The sequence below is a fragment of the Aricia agestis genome, chromosome 5 (assembly GCF_905147365.1).
Source record: "Aricia agestis chromosome 5, ilAriAges1.1, whole genome shotgun sequence".
Lineage (NCBI taxonomy): Eukaryota > Metazoa > Arthropoda > Insecta > Lepidoptera > Lycaenidae > Aricia > Aricia agestis.
Window position 1 is genome coordinate 7,486,418 of NC_056410.1, and position 26,572 is coordinate 7,512,989.

Sequence of the window (26,572 nt, forward strand, 5' to 3'; positions counted from 1 at the left end):
AAAGATAAACATGGGATAGTATTATTTGCTGATGATACATCTCTTACATTCAATATCAAACGGCTTAATGCGTGTTATGACGAAGTAAATAATGCTCTCTCAAAGATTGTACATTGGTTTAGTGTTAATAATCTTTTACTTAATAGTAAAAAAACAAAATGTATTAAATTCAAATTGCCCAATGTAAGGCAAACGGAAACCAATGTGCTTTTAAATGGTGATGTTATGGAGCTAGTGGATACAACTGTATTTTTAGGTATTACACTAGACTCCAAGCTTCAGTGGGGTCCTCATATTGCTGGGTTGGCCGACAGACTCAGTTCAGCAGCATATGCAGTAAGTAAGATTAGACAATTTTCAGATGAAACAACAGCACGTCTAGTGTATTTTAGTTACTTTCATAGTATTATGTCCTACGGCATTTTGCTGTGGGGCAATGCTGCAGATATAAATACAATTTTTGTGCTGCAGAAGCGAGCTGTGCGGGCAATCTACAAGTTGGCCCGTAATACTTCACTTAGAGAAAAATTTAAGGAAACTGGAATCTTAACTGTTGCTTCTCAATATGTCCTATCAAATGTATTATATGTTAAAAAGAATATATATCAATTCACGAAAAAATGTGATACCCATGGGAGAAATACTCGTAATAAACATAAGCTTGAAATTCCGGTGACTAGACTTACTAAAGTCAAAAATTCTTTTAAAGGTCAATGTATACGCCTTTATAATAAGATCCCAGAAAGCGTTCAAAATCTCTCAATTAATAGATTTAAAAAAGTTGTTAAAGAACGTTTGTGTACCAAAGCGTACTATAAAGTTACTGATTTCATGAATGATAGTACACCATGGGAATAAGGTCGCCCCCTGCAGAGCTGTTTCATTATAATATCTATAATAATTGTACATTCGTTGTATTTTATTTAGTCATAATGCCACTGTTATTTTATAATATATTTTTTGTAATTTTCCATCTTTTTAGAAAAAGATGGCCCCGTGCGAGTTTCTTACGCCGGTTCTTCTCGCCGGGTTAGTTCCCGAACCGGTGGTAGGCATCTGTGTGGCCCCGACGTTCAGAGAATATTTGAAAAAAAATATTCTGAATAAAAAATTTTGAGTTTGAGTTTGAGTTTTGAGTTTATAAGATGTTTGAAATTATTGTAATAATTGTTTGTTTAAGGAGCATTGCATGGGTCTCGCGAAATGAGCTTGGCTCACCGACACTGTTGACCGACCAGTAGACAAACGGACAAACAATTTTCATGAAAGCTTGTATAATGCCTTGCATGCCTAAAAGCATGCAATGAAGATGAAAAACAAGAAAAGCTGTATTTTTCTTCAAACATGGCGTCCATGATAGACTTTAACTAGAGATTTGTCAGTTCATTTGACATTTTGTTATAGTTAAAGTTAGGGCGACCACACATTTGAGACACGACAGTTTTTAGACAAACTTGTTTCTCATAGACGAGTCAGCTTTACGATTAAAGAGAAACAGTTGAGTGAAGTGTCTACCACGCGGCGCATACCATGATGAAACTGTTTTGTCTACGACAACGCAACGCATACAATAATTGTATATTAATCAGTAGAGAACGCTTGGATCAGACTAGGTACACCGCTAGACAGTTTTAGAAGCCGACAGTCATTAGTCAGACTTGTCGCCGGGCAGTTCTTGTACGCATTAGACAACTTTGTCTATGAGACGTTTTGTTTCAAATGTGCGCGTCTAGTACTTTTTATTATGCGATAGTCTGTCTAAAAACTGTCGTGTGTCTAATGTGCGGTCTCTCTTATAGTTAAAGTAAGTTGGTGCAACCCACCCTTAGTAATCTGTGCTTTTAGTATTTAAAACACCAGAGTTATTCTCGTTATTCTACTATAAGTAATATTATGATTTTGTGATACCACTTTCAGATTACAATGATCAAGTCAAAGTTGACTCAAAGTTAAATCTCAAACTTAATCTTCAAACAGCATCTTGGCTGTTGGAACATAATATTTTAACGTTAGTTCAGACATAATATTATTTATGTTACCTGCAATACTCGGAGTCGCAAGACCAAAGCTAGGGGATATGTGAGAGCACGACCGAGGATGTTGCCTTCTCGCTCTGCCGTGAGAGGTGCGGCAGATTCTTTACGATGTGATAGAGCAGCCTGAAAATAAAGTCAGAATTTTTGAAGCAACCTCAAGTTGGCTTTTATTTTACTGATACACTTTTCTGTATTGGGTCACCTTAAAATAGTAAAAGCCCGTGCGAGTTTCTTACGCCGGTTCTTCTCGGCGGGGTAGTTCCCGAACCAGTGGTAGGCCTCATGTAGACAAGTCGACATTCTATAAGTGTTAACTATGTTAACCTACTTAGAAATAAATATTTCCATTTCATTTCAAAAACCGTTGGGACGGAAGTTTCATGATTCTTTGAATAAAAAGAATTCATAATAATTAAAAATTCTCGTAACAGCTTTTATTGAGTGCATTAATATCTTGTTCAGTTACATTCAAATATTGAAACAATATATTCTGTTAAAAATTTATCGCGTGGGGACCGTATATTTTTCCGGGACAAAAAGTATCCTATGTCCTTTCCCGGGACTTGAAATATCTCCATGCCAAATTTCAGCAAAATCGGTTCAGTGGTTTGGGCGTGAAGAGGTAACACACAGACAGACACACTTTCATATTCACATTTATAAAATTATTAATTTAAGTAGTTTATTAGTAATTAGTAAAAATTAGTAATTAGTATGGATAGTATAGTATAAATAATATAGAATAAGTACCTTACCTACTTATACTAGATGATGCCCGCAACTCCATTGCGCCAAAACTCGTACATCGCGCGGGAACCGTACATTTTCCCGGGACAAAAAGTATCCTATGTCCTTTCCCGGGACTCAAAGTATCTCCATACCAAATTTCAGCAAAATCGGTTTTGTGGTTTAGGCGCGAAGAGGTAACAGGCAGACAGACAGACAGACAGACAGACAGACAGACAGACAGACGGACAGATAGACAGGCACACTTTCGCATTTATAATATTAGTGTGGATATGAAAGTATGGATGGATATGTAGTAGGACTTTATTCACAACCCTTTATAAAATATATTCTGCGAATTCGAATTTCGACAATTTACTCCCACGCCTTTGTTTCACATCACTTAAATATTACATTATTTATAGCTGTCAAAGATAATATGACATTGTATGAAGCGTGAATATTATATGAATTGGTAAGTACGCAGCTTTGAGAAAAAAATGGGTATTGAAGTAAAAATATTTAATTGCGTACAACACTTCAACGCCTGCACGCATTCACATCATTACAAACCATAAATAAGCATTCTACATACCATCGATGAAATTTATTCATAGGCAGATGGTGGAACTATATACATTCAATTATTTGGTCGGTTATGTCAAGTTAATGATAGACGTGATATATATCAGTTGGGCTTGATGTCCGACCAACTTGAGTAGGTCTACCAAATGCCTATGATTCAATTTCTCCGATAGTACACAGATAACACACACAAAGACCCGAATTTAACTCTTGGGGCCTTATCACACTGGTGATTAGCGAGCGATTTGTAAGCGACGCGATGACGCCGCGATTGCGCGGCGTGCACGCAGCTTGCCTTCGGCGTTTTGGACACTCAGCAGCAAAATGGATTCTGACGTCACTTCCTAGATATATATATATATATATATATATATATATATATATATATATATATATATATATATATATATATATATATATATAGTAGACTCTACTATATACAGGGTGTAACAAAAATAAGTAATAAAACTTTAGGGTGTGTACATGTTCCTTGTAGAGAGTTCACTGTGAAAGTAGCAGCGCTGAAAGACCAATTTTTTTTTCACTTTTGTATGGGGAAACTCGTGACGCTCGGGCCCTTGCCCATACAAAAGTGAAAAAAAAATTTCGTCTTTCAGCGCTGCTACTTTCACAGTGAACTTTCAACAAGGAACACGTACACACCCTAAAGTATTATCACTTATTTTTGTTACACACTGTATAATAATAATCTGTGTAGACGAGTGTACAAAATGGCATCCACGCCACGCTGTCGCGACGTGCATGCCACGCAATCGCGGCGTGTGCGCTGCGCAGTCGCGTCGCTTTCAAATCGCTCGCTAATCGCCACTGTGATAAGGCACTTACATTAAATATTAAATATTCTGATTCCTTCAAAAATTCGCTTGAATTTGTACACCGAATTCCCTTTTTATACGGAGCTATGAATAATAGAGTTAGCCAAATAATAAATGAAGTTTTTAAGTTTAAGTAAGGTGTTGGGATTGTGTTAATATTTAACTAGGCTTTACGAAATGATTTCAAGGATTGATAAGTATTATGTGGTCTTTCCACTTTGCCTGCAAATACAGGCGATTCTTAAATGAGGAGAGGAGATGCGTCTAATGTTGGCAAAAATGGAAGATGTATCGAGACGTCGAATGCGCGATTATGATGGCAATCATCGAATGATCTTTAAATATAAGACCTTTAAATATAAATAAATATAAAGTTTGAAGATTAGGTAGATAATTAGATGAAACATCTATTGTTAAACTAGCTGACATGGCAAACGTTGTTTTGCCAAATAGTACCTACATATAGACCTATTCTCGGGCCTAACGAATATTTAAGACGAGAATTTTATATTTATTACCAACAGTAAAAGTAAAATGCATTATTCAAATGGAGAAAAGTTAGCCGGTACCAGGTACGAAGTTCACGCAGGCGCCCTAGATTTGTTTACCCAGGGCGAAGATTGTAGTGAAAAACAACCATACGGCATACAATTTACTGAGCCTTCAATTTGATTGTAGAAAAACATTGAATTGTTTTGCTTTGTGCTGAAAATTGGTGAGTTATAATTATTTATGTGCATAATCCGTAGACAATATTGTTATAACTACTTCTTGTTGTTAAATATTAAGTTTACATTTTATTTGTGCCTTGAACATAAAAATTGCTCCAGTAGTTCGTAAGATAAGCCCTTTAGAATAATTTTACACATTTTTCCACATTTTCCTCTTTTCTTTAGCCTATAGCCTTCTTCGATAAATGGGCTATCTAACACTGAAATAATTTCCTGCTGCAGTTCCTGAGATTAGCGCGTGCAAACAAACAAACAAACAAACAAACTCTTTCGCTTTATAATATTAGTATAGATAATAATATTAGTATAGATTAGTATAGATAACTTTAGATGTATAATAATAATAATATCTATGACGCTTCACACCACGTCAGTCTGGCCCCGTGCTAAGTATCTGAAAGACTTGTGTTACAGGTACCAGACAACGGAAATATTTAATACCTACTTTTTATACTATAGTACATAATATATGTTATATAATATTTAAGATTTTTATTATATGATACACATATTTAATACACATCCATGACCCGGGAACTTTGAAAACTTTTTGTTCCTTCGGCGGGATTCGAACCCGTGACCCCCGGCTAGAGCTACCAACGCGCTCACCCACTGAGCCACAAAGCTTATGTATATGTATTATTATTATTGTTACGCACTCGTGGTGCCATCTAGCGTTGGACCAGAGAAACTTCCCAAAACACAGGCAACATAAATCGCCTACTCGATACTAGATGGCGCTAGGTATACCTACGAGTATTCTCTAGAAACATCGCACACTTGTTTACGCGAATTGGGTCGATCCAGAATGTTCTCAAACTTGTCTCGACCCATATAAAAAGCCGCAGGTAGACGCCCGGCAATTCAGTTTCGTCTGAGCGATCTTCAAGGCAACTTCGGAGTGAAAACAAGTGATCAATAGTGAGTAAACCAGTGAAACCTGCAATTTGGCTACGAGTACGACTTAGGACAGTGATAGTGCTCAGTGTTTTGGACTTAGTGTGACCTACTGCTTAGTGCAGTGTTAATAAAGTCTTCAAGAGAGTCAGCAGGTCATTCTCTCCAAATCCTCGAACCCTAGCACGTAACATTATTATTCATTTCATTTCTAATGATTTTTTTACAAAAATAGAAGGATATAATATCTCGTAAATATAATATTCTTGTAAATTGAAATTGAAATAGTTTATTAAATCAAGTTACATAGACTCATTTGTTAGTAACGGCTTATAAATTATGTTAGTAAAATTATCTTTATAAGTTTCATTAAATAATAAACCTATTTTGACTACATTTTTCCGTAGAGCCGTCAATTAGGAGAATATATTATGGACCTTGAAGTCGATTTCTTAAAAAAAAAATTTTTGCCACTTTAACGACAATGTTACTTTGTTCCTCATGAATAACGAATTTATTCATCATCCCCGAAACTATTCTTATCGTTTCTCAGAAGAAATTACAATTTCGAAGACACTTTCTTGAGGCAATATACGCCCGATCGAAAAATAACTATTCTTGTTTCATTTCACTGTTTGATCTATCGATCTGTTGATTCTTTACTTTGAATAATATCTACAGCGATGAAAAATATCGGAAAATTGATATTGTGGCGACATCGGAATCCGAAGCTCATTATTTATTACAAGAGTCGCCTGCAGCTCTTTTCGTATTTTAACCTTTCGAGAAACGAGTGGATTATGTTGGCAAGGTTAATAGGCAATAAGTACTTAGTCAGAAGGCCCCTTACACACTGCGACTTTTATCAGCGATGCAGTCGCGATGCAGTCGCGATGCAGCATCGATGCAGTCGCAAATGGTCCACCTTTACACACTTGCGCTACTTTAAGCATCGATACAGTCGCGACACATTAGCGATGCTGTCGCGGTGCAGAAGAAAAATCAATGCAAAAATCTATGGTGACGCGCGTGCTAACGCGCAACTATACTAACGATCAGCATCGATACAAAAATTGCTGGTGTCGCGATGCTATGGTGCGTTTCAAAAACGCGCGACTGCATCGCTGTTAAAAGTCGCAGTGTGTAAGAGACCGAATGTGTACAGATTTTATGTTAGAACCTTTCCTAAGAACCTCCGTCTAAAATGGCTCTAAGTACCGCCTTTAAAATTGTAAAAATAACTGAACCCGTCTTTAATAAAGCGTTTATATCTAATGTTGGAAAGTATCTATGACCTATTTTTATATCTCTATATTGATTTATTTCTTTACTCGTTACATAAGACAATAAGCAAGATGGAGTTGGACAATGTAGCTGAAGCTACCGCTGGCAGGGATGCACAAATCAACTCTTCTGGCTCAAGTGATGAAAGTTTTGAAGGTGAAGAAAGTAAGTAGAAATTCTTTGGCTGACCTCAATACAAAGAACACTGTATGACTAAGTAGAAATATTTAAAAATTATTATATTATGTATATTCTTATAGAATACACAATTACACATTCTGTATAAAACTTTCAAAATAAGAATATAATATTGTGTTATATAATATTTTTTATCATAAGTAGCCGGTAGACCATAAAGTTAAGCGGAATAGAGCAACAATCTCGAGCTGTCAAACGAAACCAAAATTGTGTGTGAAAAATATGTGTAGGTAATACACTTACACAAGCATGATTGAACATGAATTCTATGAAATTATATTGTCAACGTGCGGCACGTGCCGACTGGACGTCAAAAAAAGAGTGCTGCTGTCATGTATCACACGTCTCTTTTTTCCACGCAGTGTTACTGATAGTGACATCTCTCTTGCTCAGGTCTTTGTTTCTCTATTCCGCTAGGTATATTAACTTTATGATGTAGACACTACGATAGTGCAATTTCTCGAAAAAAATATAAGTAAAATTAATTTTTAAATATTTTTAAACTATATATTATGTATAAAAGAAAACTAGTACTAACTTATAATATAAAAGATTTTCATTACTAAAGTTATTAACATATGTAATTGATTGTACTGTCGGTTCTTGGTGGAAATTCATGTTGTACACTAATAAAACACACTTTTCTTGCACTTTTTCCACTATATTTAGATATTATTATAACTTTTAACAAATAACACGACCGGTTTCGAAATTATTCATCATCAGGTGTAAGTTTAACGTCGGTACTTTTAAAAAATTAAATATTATCAAAACAAACATTAGGGTTGTCAGCATCGTGGTACTTTTTACAATTTGGTAGAATTTTTATTCCAAATAAGACTATTTTTTACTAATGTTAAATTACTATTTAGTTGGATTTACCCATTTTTTATATTGATAAATTAATAACGTTGTGCTGGTAATGTCACATATACAGATTTCAGAGCCTAAAATTAAGTAATAATTGTTACATTTCTAAAATTATTAAATGTCAAATAAATTAATATAAACAATGTCAAACTAACAATAATAAAACTTAATAAGACGATACAATTGTCTAATTACATCACCAATAATTTAATTGAATTGTCCATAATATTAAAATTATAAAAATTAATATCTATATGAATGTCAAATAAATTAAACTAAATTAAATCATGTCAATAAATAAAATATAATGTCCATAAAATTATATAAAAATAAATATCATGTCAATAAATTAAATTAGCGGTGAAATGTAAATTGAAATTAATGTATAAGTAATAATAGTTTAAATATCCTGTAATAAAATTGAATTTGAAAGGCATGTTTGGTCGTTTAACAAGTTCCCATATTTTTTGTGTCTGTTGACTTCGAGTGCTTCCAGTGCGTCCATTTTCTTGCTTTTGGGTAAAACATGTAGGTATTTAATATTCCTGTCAGGTTCAAAATTATGGTCATTATTATTTAAATGCTCAGCAAATGTAGATCTTTCTGTTTTCCTTTTCCAAGCTGTGATATGTTCTTTTATCCTGGTTTTAAATTTCCGCCCTGTCTGACCTATATATATACCTCCACATGTTTCACAAGAAAGGCTGTATATTCCGCTATTGTCTGTGACGTTAAACTTGTCCTTGTTATTACACAACAGACTTTTTAGGGAACCCGTAGTGTAGAATGCTACCCTGGTCTCCCTGTTTTGTAAGATCCTTTGAAACCTATACGATAGAGGGCCAATATAAGGTATTTTAACCCAAGTTCTATTTACTTTTTCCTTAAGTCCTGAATGATCGTATAGGAGTCTTTCCGCCATCCTTCTCCTAGCTTTTTTAAGGATTGTGTCAATAAGTTCACTTTTGTACCCATTACTTACAGCGATATGTCTTTTACCTTATAAAATACCTTATATTGGCCCTCTATCGTATAGGTTTCAAAGGATCTTACAAAACAGGGAGACCAGGGTAGCATTCTACACTACGGGTTCCCTAAAAAGTCTGTTGTGTAATAACAAGGACAAGTTTAACGTCACAGACAATAGCGGAATATACAGCCTTTCTTGTGAAACATGTGGAGGTATATATATAGGTCAGACAGGGCGGAAATTTAAAACCAGGATAAAAGAACATATCACAGCTTGGAAAAGGAAAACAGAAAGATCTACATTTGCTGAGCATTTAAATAATAATGACCATAATTTTGAACCTGACAGGAATATTAAATACCTACATGTTTTACCCAAAAGCAAGAAAATGGACGCACTGGAAGCACTCGAAGTCAACAGACACAAAAAATATGGGAACTTGTTAAACGACCAAACATGCCTTTCAAATTCAATTTTATTACAGGATATTTAAACTATTATTACTTATACATTAATTTCAATTTACATTTCACCGCTAATTTAATTTATTGACATGATATTTATTTTTATATAATTTTATGGACATTATATTTTATTTATTGACATGATTTAATTTAGTTTAATTTATTTGACATTCATATAGATATTAATTTTTATAATTTTAATATTATGGACAATTCAATTAAATTATTGGTGATGTAATTAGACAATTGTATCGTCTTATTAAGTTTTATTATTGTTAGTTTGACATTGTTTATATTAATTTATTTGACATTTAATAATTTTAGAAATGTAACAATTATTACTTAATTTTAGGCTCTGAAATCTGTATATGTGACATTACCAGCACAACGTTATTAATTTATCAATATAAAAAATGGGTAAATCCAACTAAATATTAATTTAACATTAGTAAAAAATAGTCTTATTTGGAATAAAAATTCTACCAAATTGTAAAAAGTACCACGATGCTGACAACCCTAATGTTTGTTTTGATAATATTTAATTTTTTAAAAGTACCGACGTTAAACTTACACCTGATGATGAATAATTTCGAAACCGGTCGTGTTATTTGTTAAAAGTTATAATAATATCTAAATATAGTGGAAAAAGTGCAAGAAAAGTGTGTTTTATTAGTGTAAAGTTATTAAGTTTGCAATTTTTTTAAAATTAAAATGGCCATGCCCATCTATAAATATAAAGTTAAAAAAACGATATGTCAAATAATAATAAATCATTCCTGTCACCAAACCTCTAATGCATTATTTCATGAAAGGTTTTTACAATTAAATTAATTTGTAATACAGGTAGCAATACAATGACTGCGCCGCCACTACCCAGAAGAAAGAGATTCGTACCAAATTACGATATCAAAGGAGTATATAAAGTAATATTGAGCGAGGAAATACAAAATCAAATAGATATGGTCGTTGGAAAACATGTAACCGTTCAATATCCTTGGAAATTCTCAACACGACAAAAGATATTAGAAAGTATTGAAACCTCAGAATCCCCCGAACTTGCAGCCATATCCGAAGCTATTAAAAATTATCCAGAGGAGGACGTATTATTGGGATATATTGTAGACGAGTCGAATAATGTTGACGAGTTTTATATTTGTTGCACTATTGAAGCTAGAGACCATTGTAAGCAGCAATCAGACAAATTTATTAAAAGACAAGAAAAAAAATTAGAAAAGGCTTTACAAAAGAAGCCCCGCCACTGGAAAACTTTAGGAAGTGATGTTGAGCTACAGGAATTAATACTGTTAAATACGAGACCATTAATTGAAATCGAAATTAAATCCAAATTTCCAAAAGTATACGAACCGAGTGTCTTTAATGCAAGAGACACAAGCTCTGTGAGAGATGGATTTATAGAGCTCACACCTTTTAGGCAATCTTTTAATAATGTTTATATGCGCAGGGTAGATTGCGCATCTCAAGCTACAGCGCCATTACAGAATAGCCATGCTCAAACTTATTTACGATATCCTCAAAATGTATGGACTCAGACGATTGTTGACACCCTAGGAAAAGTAAGAGACTTTGAAGGAGGCGGTGGTGATGGTAATAATTTTATTACAGACGAAGACGTAAAAAGAGACGCTTCTAGTTCTGACGAAGAACATGACAGAGCTACAGATAATATTGATGATATTGGTATACAAAGCTACAAAGAAAGCTTAAAACGTATGAAGCGTCCATCGTTTGTACAGAAAATAACAGAGTTTATTACCGAGAGCACAACTCAAATGGATTCACTGATTGAACTTAATACTGTTATGGATATGTATAAAAATGATTACCCATTTTTAATCTCTAAAGAATTGGATGATATTTATGAAACTATGACGTTTAAAGAGTATGTATGTTTCAGTGATGTAAGGGCAAAGAATAAATATATATCATGTGCTGTTTTCCATCCGATGTGGAGTGGAATAGTTGCAATTTGTTACTCTGATGAGTCGTCAGTTGTGACAAAAACTGTAAGTGCCCAGCCAGACCCAGTACAACGAGCCATTTACGGCCTTAATCCTGTCCTAATTTGGAGTCATGTTGATAGCTTAATACCAAAGTTATATTTAGAGTCATCCCGAGAAGTCAAAACATTATCATTCTGCCCATTTAGTGAGAATATTCTTATAGGTGGCTGTGTAAATGGTCAGATAGTTATATGGGATCTAACAAATAAATTAGAAAATGTTGAAAAAGAAGAGATATTAAGTGAAAACAGACAAAAATATCGCATCGCGATGAATTCTCATATGGGGTGGATGAAAAATGTTCAAGATAATTCTCTCGTTCTTACCACCGCTTCTAGCAATTTGCTGACAAGTCATTATGGTCCTGTGAATTCGATCACATGGCTTTCACCTAATTTTACTATGACACAAACTGGAAGAATATCTTTGTTGCCAAAAAATAAAACATCTACAATCTTTTTTACTGGTTCTGAAGATGGTACGGTTTTGATATGGAACCTATCAATAGAAAATGTATCCCAGTCTAATATTAAAAAAATAAAAAAATCTAAGAGAGTTATGAAGAAACCGCCTGGTTTGTTGGTAGATGTTTCTCCTTTAAAAATTTTAGACCATACTTTTCAACCTCTATATAAAATTATTCTTGGGAATGCTGGTCAGCCATCTACAAAACCACTCCAATGTTTTGGATTTAATCGCCCTCAGATTAAATATTTATATAATCAAAAAAATAGTGGCTCGGGTAGAAAATATTTCACCCCTGAAATAATTGGACAAGGTGAAGATGAAATTAATTCAATAGCTTATATCGGTACTCAATATGGTGAATTGGCTAGAATAACATGGGATGGTCATGAATTCAATACAGGCGAAATAGTCAATTCAGAGTTTTGCGATCTTAAATATAGTTGTTTTATACACGATGGTATAATCACCAGCTCAGAAAAAAATCCGTTCATTGATAATATTACTTTAACTGTGGGTGGTAAAATATTTGCGATTTGGTCAGACAAGTTATTGAATCGGCCGCTTATTTGGAAAAAAAGGAGTTGTCACTTAACAAGTGGAAAATGGTCATTATATAAACCCAGTTTGATATTTATTACTACTTCTGAAGGTGACATGGAGATATGGGATCTTCTTTTAAAAAGCGAGAAGCCGATAAAAATTCAAAATGTTTCTGGTAATATGTTGACTGAAATATCGTTACATACTCTTCCAATTGCTAAAAATATGATTGGTGTAGCCGATGTGAGTGGTTCTTTCAGAATATTTTTAAATCCACCTATTTTCATGGTTGAAAAACCATCTTATTTGGGACAAACTGAGACTTTGATCCTAAGAGAACTTAATGTCTTGAACACATTTATTTCATGGCAAAATGAATTTATGAAAAATAATCCTGACATCGTTCATGAGATTAAAAGAAAAGAACGAGAAATTTTAGCCAAAAAAGAAGAGGAAAAAAGACGCCTAAAGGAAGAACGAGCGTTGAAATTAGCTGCAGAGGAAGAAGCCCGCAGGCTAGAGAAATTGAGAGTTATAGGACCTGCAGAACGATGGCAAAGAATCATACAAAGACTCATAGAAAGGACTATAGCAGTAAAAAAGAGGATAAACAAAGAACAATTGATTGAGCAAGAAAAGCCATTACGAGAGCTTGAAGCTCAACGTCTCGAAAAAGAACGAAGAATGTTGGAAATATTAAAAAATCAGAAGGCAATTTTTAATGACACTGTTGCAATACTTTTTCCTGAAGCTATACAAAAGGAGGAAAAAGTAAGAAAAAGTTATCTATCTGAAGATAAATCTCTTTTGAAAAGCATTTATTTGTCTGATTATGAGGAACTGAAGCACACCGCTTTGAAAACTGTCGGAACTAATCCGTATAAAGTTGTGTTTTCTTGGGATGCTACAGTAGCCGAAGGAAAAGATAGGAAACAGACTCTTAATGCACATAAATACTTTATTAATTTACATAAGTCTCGTATAGAGAACGAAAAGAAGATGCCAGAAATAAGTCGAACTCCTAGTACAAGTCGTTCTTCTAGTGATGATTAATTAAGCCATTTTTATCTAGATCTTGCTATAGTTTGTTACAGATAGATAAAATATTGTAGTTCTTAATAATAAACGTATTTTAAAATTTTATTCCTTGTTTAGTTTTTCCTGCATGCCCTGCAACGGAAATGCACCGCAACGCACAGCAGTTGCTTACCATCAGGTGACCCGTTTGCTCGTTTGCCCCCTGATATAAAGAAGCACTAAACATGATATTTTTAATTTTACTTACAACATTTAGTTCCTCCATGTCGTCGTCACAGTTGAATGTCGGGACAGTACATAGTTTACGCTTCATAAGGACGAACAAAACAGCAGTCGATAATCAGCATCTGAAACAAAAGGAAACCTAGTAAGTATTCGTTCGAGGTACTTTAATGCTTCTTAACTATTATTCTATAAGTTAGAAACATTTTGACAGACAGTTTTAGGGTTTCGTAGTCAACAAGGAACCCTTATAGTTTCGGTCTAGCCGTCCGTCTGTCCGTCTGTCTGTCTGTCCGCGGTATTGCTCAGAGACTATAGGACCTACAAAGCTGTAATTTGGCATGAATGCACATATTAATGGTGCCGACAAAATGGTATATAAAATCCACCCCACCGTGTAGGGTGTCGTTGGATAGTTTTTTTAAATAATACTAATATTCATAGATCATTTTCCGATTTAGGGATCCATTTGTGAATTATATGAAGTTTTAATGTGGAAAAAATCGTTAGAGTCCAGTGTCCCCCCTTCTGCCAGCTTAACGGTTTCTTCTAGAATCGTGAAAAAAATCACTAGAGTAGGAAATATGCTGAATTTATTTTCAGAGTGAGTTCTATATACAAGGGAAGTATAATTACGCACCCTAAAGTATTATCCCTTAGGTTTGTTACACCCTGTATATTTGTAAGGCAGGTTACATTTTTGACTTTCAATTTTAATAGTTTAGTAATATATTGTAACAGAAGAGTAAAACTCATGCATGAAGCTAAGCAATTCGTTGCTAATCTTGCGAAAATTAAGTGTTGTTTGAGAACATTCTGCCGCTATTTCCAATTTCCCCCGGGAATAATATTTTCCCGGAAAAGAGTGATTTACGTTTTCCTGTAACTCTCTTTAAAGTATGTTGAGTTCGATGCAGCGTGAAAGAACATTTTGATGGACTTCCAATATGCAGGCGGTTTACCTTTCGTCTCTATGCTTTTAATCTCAATTTTGCTACAAAACGTAAAATATCGTATGAGCTTTACAGATAGAGAATACCTAGTTTTTATTATTGGTATTCACCAATAATAAAAACATATTATACTAACAAGGGTCACGTTTCGGCCTGTCATTCGACAGGGGTTGATTTTTGAGAAAAGTTTATTTGAGCTTTCTTACTCCCCTTGGCGTCCCCTATCGATTGGTGTATTCAAAAGGGGTGGTCATAGGGGGTTGAATTTTTTCGTCCAAATTTTTTAAGTATTTTCTCCGTGCTAACGAGGGTCACATTTCGGCCTGTCTGTCGACAGGGGTTGATTTTTGAGAAAAGTTTATTTGAGCTTTCTTACTCCCTTTGGCGTCCCCTATCGATTGGTGTATTCAAAAGGGGTGGTTATAAGAGGTTGAATTTTTTCGTCCAAATTTTTTAAGTATTTTCTCCGTGCTAACGAGGGTCACATTTCGGCCTGTCTGTCGACAGGGGTTGATTTTTGAGAAAAGTTTAGCTGAGCTTTTTTGCTCCCCTTGGCGCCCCCTATCGATTGGTATATTTAAAAAGGGTGGTTATAAGAGGTTAACATTTTGACGAAAAAATTTTCTAAGTCTTTTTTCCATAGTGCCCCGTTTCCTTCAGTCCAACCCAAATGTGTGCCTTACGCTCTGGAGTAAAGGTTGAATTTGTTACTTATGTTCAATTTTGTGGTACTTGAAATATTATGTATTTTGAAACAACATTAAGTATATTTTTTTGTATTAAAATCGCTTTGAAATGTACCAAATAAATAAGGACCTAACGTGATGACTGATGATATTTTATGGTATTGTGTGTATATTGTATCCATATACAACCATGTGAGTTGTGACATTGGTGACTCTGACATGGTAGTGATGATGATGATGATGATAATGAATGTAATTTGCATAGTAGCATATGCTTTCCGTTCTTAAAATAACGCCTCAACCCCCAAACTTGTATCTATAAGGAATCCGGAGTTCTCTTAGTATCTTCGGAACCATAGTATACCTTGGTGCAAAATATTGCGTTTTTGTAGCATATGCTTAAGATGCTTCTCAAAAAACCAAAATCACTATATGTTTCCATATAAATTTTGAGGAGTTCCCTCGATTACTCATAGATCCCATCATCAGATCACCACTTTTGTGAAAATGGGACCAAATTGGAGTGAAACCTAATATAAAAAAACAAAAATTTTGAAAATCGGTTCACAAACGGCGGAGTAGTGGTCGAACATACAAAAAAATATATATATGCACAGCCGAATATATAACCTCCTCGTTTTTTGGAAGTCGGTTAAAAAGAAAATGATTGTTTGAAATAGAATAATTTATTTATGTATTTTATTTGATATGATTTATGTTATTAATAAGAAGGATTTATTTTTGGCGTAAACTCGAGTCAGAGAGAATTCAACTCGAGTGGGTTCGAGTTACGCCCAAATCGAGTTAACTATTTTTTTATTTTTTTTTAATGAAAGAACCCCCTTCTTTTTTTCTCTTCAAACGAGCAAACGGGTCACCTGATGAAAAACAACTTCCGTGGCCCATGGACACTCGCAGCATCAGAAGAGCTGCAGGTGCGTTGCCGGCCTTTTAAGAGGTAATAGGGGAGGGTAGGGATAGGAAGGGAATAGGGGAGGATAGGGAAGGGAATTGGGCCTCCGGTGAACTCACTCACTCGGCGAAACACAGCGCAAGCGCTGTTTCACGCCGGTTTTCTGTGAGAACGTGGTATTTCTCCGGTCGAGCCGGCCCATTCGTGCCGAAGCATGGCTCTCCCACGTTAAACTAGAGTTAGTTACTCGAGTCGACCATCACTAGTAAAAAATACTGCTGGCAATAATAATGCGATCAATACGTCCAAATACTATGCAAATCCAAGACAGCATCCGGTTCAGAATGTTGATAATATCTCTAACAAAACACTGTATTAGTATTATGTTGAATTATATGTTGAAATATTCGTTCAGTAGTTTTTGCGTGAAAGAGTAATAAATCCATCCATCAGTTTCGGTCACGGTGCCCGGTTTCATTGAAACCAGGCTAACTACGAGTAGTAACTACAGCTACGTAGTGGTCTTGTAGTGTCAAAGTTTGTGTTCGCACAACAAGACGAGAAAATATATTATAAAACTGGAAAATTCCTTTAAAGTCCTTTTCATACCTTTGAGTTCGCTATTCGGATGAACAGATAGTTATTACTTATTAGTGTGAAAATACCAAGTACCGTCACAAGTTTTGCTACGAAAACACATAAAAGAACTGTTCTTTTTGAGGAAGGAAGGAAAAATATATTTTAAAGTAAAATATAAGTTCTGACTAATCCATCAAAAAAACAAAATGGCATCCAGACATCTAATGCTGCTAAGCGTACCTTTTCTGTTTAAGTAGTAATAAATTATTTTTACACATAATAAAACAGCACTTTTATTATTCAGCAACCAATAAAAATGATTCGTTTAGCAAAATTAGAAAAGTGATGTTAGGCGGGTCAGGTTTGCATTTTGATACACCCATAACATAAGTGTTTAAAAAAGTTAACGTCCTATTCAAACCTATTATTGCTTTACCGTTATGTGGATTCTACAAAGAAAAGGGTTTTATTTCATTAAAGTAACTTCTAAAGCCTACTCAAGCTAATTACGTACGGGCTCGTTAGGGAAAGACACTAGACACTTCCCATCAGCAGTTTTGGGGGCTTTATGATTACGACTACGTTTTTATTGGGCGTCTTAATTAGATACCGTTTGTTATGTTTAACGAGAGTAAGAAAATGGTTTACGATGCCTGCTTATTTCTTCGGTTTGTAGTTCTGATTATATTACTCGGTAGTCGGTACCAAATTTTTGGGTTAACTGTCAATATTGAATCAATATAGATGGTTACCCAAAAATACTGTAAATATAGGCCCGTGCCTATGGGCATTTTACAAGGGTTCTGGACTCTGATGCATGTGTGTGGATGTGATACAGCTGCTGTCATCCAAATTCCATTATGGCATACGCTACCGGAAATAATTTTTAAATTATTATTTCGCCTTCAAAATTATAAAAGCACGTAATTGAGAGATAAGGGTTTTCCTTCAAGTGATATAACAATTAGCAACACCTAATATAAAAACATTATTGTATGACTAAGGGCGGATTCGACCAAACGAGAGTAAAATTTTACTCGAGTATAACTGTTTCCTAGTCTAAGAGTAAGCTGGTTTTGCGTTTTTTCAACTTGTAATCCAAGAATAAGGTTATTACACGGGAGTAAATATTTACACGGGCTATTTTGGTGGAGTAAATATTAAACTGAGAATAGTTGCACAACAGGGTGTCAACTGTCACTGTCGGTGACATTGTGAACTATAATTGTCATTTTATTTCATACTCTTCGAGTAACTTGGTAAAACGCAAACGAAGATATCCTAGAGTAAATTGAAGGAGTAAAATTATTCTCAGTATAGTCACACTCGTGTAACTTCAAGTTTGGTCGAATCGGGCCTGAATAAATAATAATGTATTGGGAATAGGTCTAATAAACAAAGTAAAAATATAAACAAAACAGCAGGTACAAAACAAAAATAAGACATACTTAAATCATAATCAACTGCAGTCTGCAAATAACACATTTTTAATTCGAGTAACACTTTCATATAAGTAAAACATGGAAAACATAGCCAATTTAGCGGAAAACGATTCTCCCATAAATAATACATAGCTGTCCATACTAATACATGTTCTGTGATTATGGTACGATTCAGAGCGCTTCTGGAATAAACCACCAAGTTAATGGTCCGATGAATTTGTGGAAGTAACACAAATAAATGTGATTTATCAACTCCCATGTCGGTGAAATGTGTCCGGACTCCGGTACGCGTATAGAGTTCCTTAGCTTAGAATTTCTATCTGTACAAAACAGCTAGAAATTTTCGGAGGAATCTCACCAAAGGTCTTAGCACTCTTAGCTTAGCAAGTATTACGTAATGTTCTTGTTGTAAAAATTGTGCCAAAATGTAAGAAAATTCGAAAAATTGGAAATACAGCAAGTCACACACGTCTGTTAGTTTATTCTGAAAAAATAAAATCGGCCAAGTGCGTGTCGGGGACAGACGGACATACAGACGGACAGACAGACAGACGGACAGACATACAGACAGACGGACAGACGGACGAGAGAGAGACAGACTGAAACTATAAGGGTTCCTTGTTGACTACGGAACCCTGAAAAGTTACTAGATAACGCTGCGCCCGTATCTCTGTTGCGCCAAATTTCGTTTATCGCGTGGGAACCGTACAGTTTTCCGCAAGAAAATCTATTCTATGTCCCATCAAGGATACATACCATACAAGGATATAATTTATGCATACAATTAGATCAAAATTGGCGAGAGGACTGACAGTCAGACGGACATACTTTCGCATTTATAATATTAATATGGATTTTGAGTATTAACTAACAGTCTACTAGGAACATAGCGTACTATAATTATGTTATAAGTATTTATTATCTCACTTTCATAAAATATTTTTAACGTTACGTATGATCAGGGAAATGAGCAAGGATATTCGGAAGAGATTTAAGCCGGAAAATAGTATGAACGTAACAGATCTGTATAAGTAGAATATCAATGTTAAAATAATGGAGGAGGTAAACTAAAATTTTTCTTCAAAAACTTTCGATGTTTGTGGACGCCTTCAAATCTAGCTACTTGATTAGTCAGAGAAACTGTAAAGGAGTGAGCACACTGAGACGGGCCGTGCCGGGGCTCATCGCAAAAATCCGCCTCCATACAATTTGTATGGAAGCGGATGCGCGTATCGCACACTGTGTCGGGGCGCAGCGGATTTCCGCTTCCATACAAATTGTATGGAGGCGGATTTTTGCGATGAGCCCCAGCATGCTGAGCCCCGGCACGACCCGTCTCAGTGTGCTCACTCCTTTACGCTCCTAAAATACTTCCAATGTAATTGTTACAAATTCAGATTACAGCTGTTACAAAGTTATAGACGCTCTTTATGATGAGTTAGTAGCAGCTTTTAGACACATAATATCCGGATTATCATCAAAATACATGTTATGAGTTATATAGGCGGTAAAGTGCACCAGAAATAGGAGTTGATCGTTTTAAATCTGTTGTTATCTTAGCTAAATTCTGTTGTTTATTTCGCTATGAATACATTAGAGTATGCCGTTATTTTCGTGATAAGAACATATTATTATTATATAAGAACACTATCCTTTTTCCTCTAAGTCCTTACGTTCTTTATATTTAAAATATAAAGAACGTAAGGACTTAGTGAACCTCTCTACAGAACGAACAACTGAAATAGCCTGCGTAGAGGTGGGAAACTTTATTATTATATGTGTATACAGGCCTCCACTAGGATTATATGATATATTTGAAAAGGACATGGAGATTTTATTAACAAAAATAAGTGCATCTAACAAACACATTTTACTTTGTGGTGATTTTAATATAAATATTTTAGACAATAATTCAACCACTGTTAGATTCACTTCTTTGTTAAGATCATATAATTTGACAAATTTGTTTTATGAACCCACAAGGATCAGTGGCAACTCTGCTACATGCATTGATAATATTTTTACCAATATAGACTCCTTAAAGAAAGAAGTCTTAAACATACTAAGCTCTGATCACTGTGGACAACGAGCTATTTTCCCCATGAACAAGAATTTCAAAAAAGTATGTAAAAACAAAAGTACTTGTATTCCAATTAATGATAAACGTATTGAGAAGTTTAGGGGTGAAATTATATCTAAGATTGGAAATTTAGAATATCATAGTAGTCCAGATATGACATTTGATAATCTTTTCAAATTAATTAAAAACCATTTTGATACTACCTTCACCTCTAAGACAGTTGGAAAAAACAATAAGAGTAAATTTAGTGAATGGGCTACACCAGGTATTATGAAAAGCAGATTAAAACTGTATGACCTTTATAATGAAAGGACTATAAATCAAAGTGAACACTTTATAAACTATGTAAGATTATATTCAAAAATATTTAAACAAGTCTGCAGGGCTGCCAAATCTATTCACATTAGAAATAAAATTAAGAATTCAAAAAATAAAGTAAAGACAACGTGGCAAATAATAGCAAGTGAAACTGGAAGAGTCGCCAGTCACAACTCAGATTTTAAATTAAATATAGATAACAAAAATATAACTTCCGACAATGATGTTGCGACTGCTTTTGAGAAATTTTTCGCTGACATTCCAGTTTCAATTACAAGTAACCTAAAGGACTCTCCTGATGATGCTATATTGTTACTTAAAGAAAATGTAAATGAATGTGATATCGACTTTAGATTTAAATAAGTAGGTCCTGAAGACATTTTAAAAACTTTCAATTTACTAAATATTAAGAACACTACTGATTTGTGGGGCCTATCAATGAAAGTTATTAAATCTATAATCGATGTTATCGCGCCCTACTTAGCGACTATATTTAATGATTGTATAAAAAGTGGCGTATTTCCTGATTTAATGAAACACAGTAAAGTTTTACCTCTTTTTAAATCTGGTAGTAAGTTGGACCCGTCTAATTTCCGACCTATATCTATTTTACCGACATTGAGTAAAATTTATGAAAAGATAATACTGAATCAATTACTAACGCACTTTAATATAAATAATATTTTACATAATAAACAATTTGGATTTACAAAGGGACGATCTACTACAGACGCTGGCGTTGAATTGATCAGTAGTATTTTTAATGCCTGGGAGACGTCGCAGGATGCTCTAGGAGTTTTTTGCGATCTCTCAAAGGCCTTTGATTGCGTGCAACACAAAACATTGGTCAGGAAACTCTGTCACTATGGCATAAAAGGCACAGCACTCGCCCTCCTAAAATCGTACTTGTCAAATAGAACTCAGAGGGTTGAGATAAATGGTAAAAAATCTGCTGGTGCAAAAATTGAAATGGGGGTCCCACAGGGGTCTATATTAGGACCCTTCCTGTTTCTTATTTATATAAATGACCTGCCATTCTTAATTAAAGATAAACATGGGATAGTATTATTTGCTGATGGTACATCTCTTACATTCAATATCAAACGGCTTAATGCGTGTTATGACGAAGTAAATAATGCTCTCTCAAAGATTGTACATTGGTTTAGTGTTAATAATCTTTTACTTAATAGTAAAAAAACAAAATGTATTAAATTCAAATTGCCCAATGTAAGGCAAACGGAAACCAATGTGCTTTTAAATGGTGATGTTATGGAGCTAGTGGATACAGCTGTATTTTTAGGTATTACACTAGACTCCAAGCTTCAGTGGGGCCCTCATATTGCTGGGTTGGCCGACAGACTCAGTTCAGCAGCATATGCAGTAAGTAAGATTAGACAATTTTCAGATGAAACAACAGCACGTCTAGTGTATTTTAGTTACTTTCATAGTATTATGTCCTACGGCATTTTGCTGTGGGGCAATGCTGCAGATATAAATACAATTTTTGTGCTGCAGAAGCGAGCTGTGCGGGCAATCTACAAGTTGGCCCGTAATACTTCACTTAGAGAAAAATTTAAGGAAACTGGAATCTTAACTGTTGCTTCTCAATATGTCCTATCAAATGTATTATATGTTAAAAAGAATATATATCAATTCACGAAAAAATGTGATACCCATGGGAGAAATACTCGTAATAAACATAAGCTTGAAATTCCGGTGACTAGACTTACTAAAGTCAAAAATTCTTTTAAAGGTCAATGTATACGCCTTTATAATAAGATCCCAGAAAGCGTTCAAAATCTCTCAATTAATAGATTTAAAAAAGTTGTTAAAGAACGTTTGTGTACCAAAGCGTACTATAAAGTTACTGATTTCATGAATGATAGTACACCATGGGAATAAGGTCGCCCCCTGCAGAGCTGTTTCATTATAATATGTATAATAATTGTACATTCGTTGTATTTTATTTAGTCATAATGACACTGTTATTTTATAATAATATATTTTTTGTAATTTTCCATCTTTTTAGAAAAAGATGGCCCCGTGCGAGTTTCTTACGCCGGTTCTTCTCGCCGGGTTAGTTCCCGAACCGGTGGTAGGCATCTGTGTAGCCCCGACGTTCAGAGAATATTTGAAAAAATTTATTCTGAATAAAAATTTTTGAGTTTGAGTTTTTGAGTTTGAGTTTTGCTTTTAGGGCCCTTTTCTATCAGCCTAGGCCCTACGACCTAGGTAAAAGCGAAAAATGCCATGCGATCTTGTAGGTAACTTTCCGGCAATTCTATTTGTCTTTTAGCCCCATCAAATACAAAATGTAAGGCTCTTTACCCTTCTTCTTGCTAAGAAAACTTAAAGTTGGGCGTCTACAATATTACAATATTTATGTTCGTCAGAAAATAAGATGCTCTGGATATAAAAATCAAATATTATCACACAAAGAAATACTAGATAATATCTAGAACATAATATTATAAAATATCTACGTAAATAATATACAATATATAACGAGGATTGTTACGAAAGTTTTTCAGTTCCTTTTTGGCTCTCCTGTGAATGCCATTTCGCAGGCAACACTTTTACGAAATATTAAGCTCTAAGTGCAAATGTGTGTTATAGTTCTCCGCCTTCTGTCATACTGTAGCTGTTGCTTTAAAATATGGCACACATCATCATCATCAATTCGAACCCACCATAGATAAGGCTCCTCTGCACTTTAGGTGGATGACCATGATTGCTACTTTAATTTCGAATTTCGTGAAAAATTGATGGGAAAAATCATTGGCAAACTATTGGCAAATATTGCACGTTAGTTATCGATTGTAGGTATGCCAATGTGTACCAATCTGTTTTCTCCTTTTTTATAGAAAAAATTATAAAAATATAATATGTGCACGCTTTCGCCTCTAAGTTTTCAATAATATTTTTCATTACAATATTTTACGTTACCAAGTACTCTAAACTCTAAAGACGAATTAAAGACGTATTTTAAAATGAAAGTGATAGTTTACAAACTAACTCTAACGTTAATAGGTCGTCTACAATGTCACAGTTAATTGAATCAGAACTAGATAACTCACTGGCATTCAACGGAATTTTGTAACTTATAGTTAGAGCTTTTAACGAAGTTGGTTTGTTTGATTAGTTCGTTTAGAAATTCCCAACTAGTTCTCCGCTTTTACGTCGTTTGTGCAAGTATTATCTGACTGTGTTTAATTGTATCATCATTATCAACTTATTAGATTTAAATAAAGAAAACAAAACGTGAAATCTTTGGCGAGTTTTTTGTCCTATTAATTAGCGAATTTAGAAATAATAAAATATAATAATAATATAATTATTATTATATTTAATTTCTATGGACGCTTCACACCACGTCAGTCTGGCCCCGTGGTAAGTACCTGATGGACTTGTGTTACGGGTAGCAGACAACGGAAATATATTTAATACTTTTATACTATATACATATTTAAGATTTTTATTACATGATACGCCGACGGACTTTGAAAACTTTTTGTTCCGTCGGCGGGATTCGAACCCGCGACCCCTGGCTTGAGCTACCAACAGCCCACTAACTGAGCCACAGAGGTCGTCAAAAATATATTTTGTTTCTGGCTTTGCTGCCAAAATTATCGAATACAACTTGACTAAAAACGTAAAGGCCCTTTAACCTTAGCTACTGGACCGAATGTTAGATATGAAGTTATGAGAAAATTATATATTTAGGTCACAGGCAAGCTCAAATCATGCGTGATTAACTTCATATGTTCCCATTCCTCGCAGTACATAGAGAATAGAATATAGTGTCATATGTGAGTAAAGGCGTTATATTATAACGTCTCTATTCTATAAGTGGGTTAATCTGTTAACCCAGACACGTTTAGATCTAACTTATTTACTCTCACCTAAAATTTTATAGGCAGGTGGATTTACTGCCAATTCGTGTGAATCGGTAAACGATTCCTGGTATACCATAAAATTGTAATAAAACTTTTTGTATAAATACTTCGGATGGTTCAATTTTACAGTTTCAGACTTGAAAGAAACTATTCGATGAAGTGAAATCAATACTTTGGGGTGTTGCATAATTTAATCAAAAACATTTATTTTAAACATTTAATTGTATGGTTGTTTGTATTGAGTAAAGGCTTGAAACTTTTGGGTCCACATTAAGGGCTTTCCCCTACGGAGATTCCGTAGTTTACAGTATTTAGATCCTTATAAACTCATAATTTGAAAGCTACAAAGTTATAATAAAAATACAGCGATAATCTTCAGTATATCAACATTCCTTTCCCCGTTTTAAATTTTACATTTTTGTTTATTATACTCATGATATTAGCTTCCAAAGTAAAGCCAATTTATTAAAATTCAAGCATACATTCAACATCTCCTTAGTATTTACAAATTACTTTTATTTGAAACACACTCCAATAGATCGACAATTTCATTAACCACATATTCCCTGTTTTAAATTTTTTTTAGATCAATTTTGAATGAAGATAAGTGAAAGAAATAGGATTTTTGTGCGATCTCGGCACCGCGTCAAATGTATGGTCAAGGTTAGCTCTAAAAAAAAATATCTAAAAAAATTAAAACGTGGATTATGTAGTTCATGATAATATTGTCGATCTATTGGCGTGTGTTTCAAATAAAAGTAATTTGTAAATATTAGGGAGATGCTGAATGTATGCTTGAATTTTAATAAATTGGTGTTACTTTGGAACCTGATATCATGAGTATTATAATATAATAAACAAAAATAGGAAATTAATCGTTATTAATTATGTTCGTATAATGAAAATTATTGGTGTATTTTTATTATAATTTTGTAGCTTTCAAATTAAGAGTTATAAAGCTCTAAAATGCGGTAAATAACTACCGAGCCACTGGCTCTGTAGTCATCAAGTGGCATATATTTTTAATCTCTACAAAAGGTACGATTCCCGCGGAATTTTCTATTAATGAAATTCAAAACAAACCAAGTACCTAGTTAATTATTATAGCAAGCATTAATTGAACATTTTAATCTCCTCAGCTATTTATGCTGGACAATTTGGAGCGTGCCAAATCGTTGGGAATGCGATGCTTTTGGAACTATTCAGCCCAATAACTTAGACGCCAAGGTCTGCTAAATCAGCTCATTGCTATTAGTTACATAAGGGCTAACGTACATCCATACTAATATTATAAATGCGAAAGTGTTTCTGTCTGTCCTTCTGTTCGTATGTCTGTCTATCTATCTGTTACCCCTCGACGCTCAAATAGCTGAACCGATTTTGGTGAAAGGATCAAGATACTGTGAGTCCCCGTAAAGGACTTAGGTTACTTTTTATATTGGATAAATGAACGGTTCCTGCACAATAAACTAATTTTAGCGCAACGAAGTTGCGGGCGTCGTCTAGTACATAATTGACTTTGAAAAATAAAATAAAAACAATATTATCTATACATATAATAAAACTGTAGAAATGACAATTCTGTACATTAAAGATATCCAAAAAATAATAAGCGGGGGCTGTTACTACATCGCTATAGAAGCCAAAACTGTGGTTAGCTTTTTGTCTGTCTGTCTGTCTGTCTGTATGTTTGTTCCACCATCACACGAAAAGATTTTGTGCCAAACTTTTTTCTTTAACACGCAAACTACTGATCCGATTTGAATACGGTTTTCGCAGATATATTGATCTTCTTCCAACCGTTGCACCGTTTACGTTG

The 26,572-nt window shown here is 34.4% G+C and overlaps 1 protein-coding gene across 1 annotated transcript in view; it reads right to left on the reverse strand.

The window, feature by feature from the left end:
- Positions 1–26,572, reverse strand: part of LOC121727288 — a 63,005-nt gene that overhangs the window by 17,756 nt on the left and 18,677 nt on the right. The window contains exons 2-3 of the mRNA XM_042115023.1: positions 13,912–14,011; positions 2,040–2,159 (exon numbers count right to left, since the gene is read on the reverse strand). Of these exons, the coding sequence (XP_041970957.1) occupies positions 2,040–2,159; positions 13,912–13,977 (186 nt within the window). The 5' untranslated portion in view covers positions 13,978–14,011. The remainder of the gene's footprint in view (positions 1–2,039; positions 2,160–13,911; positions 14,012–26,572) is intronic.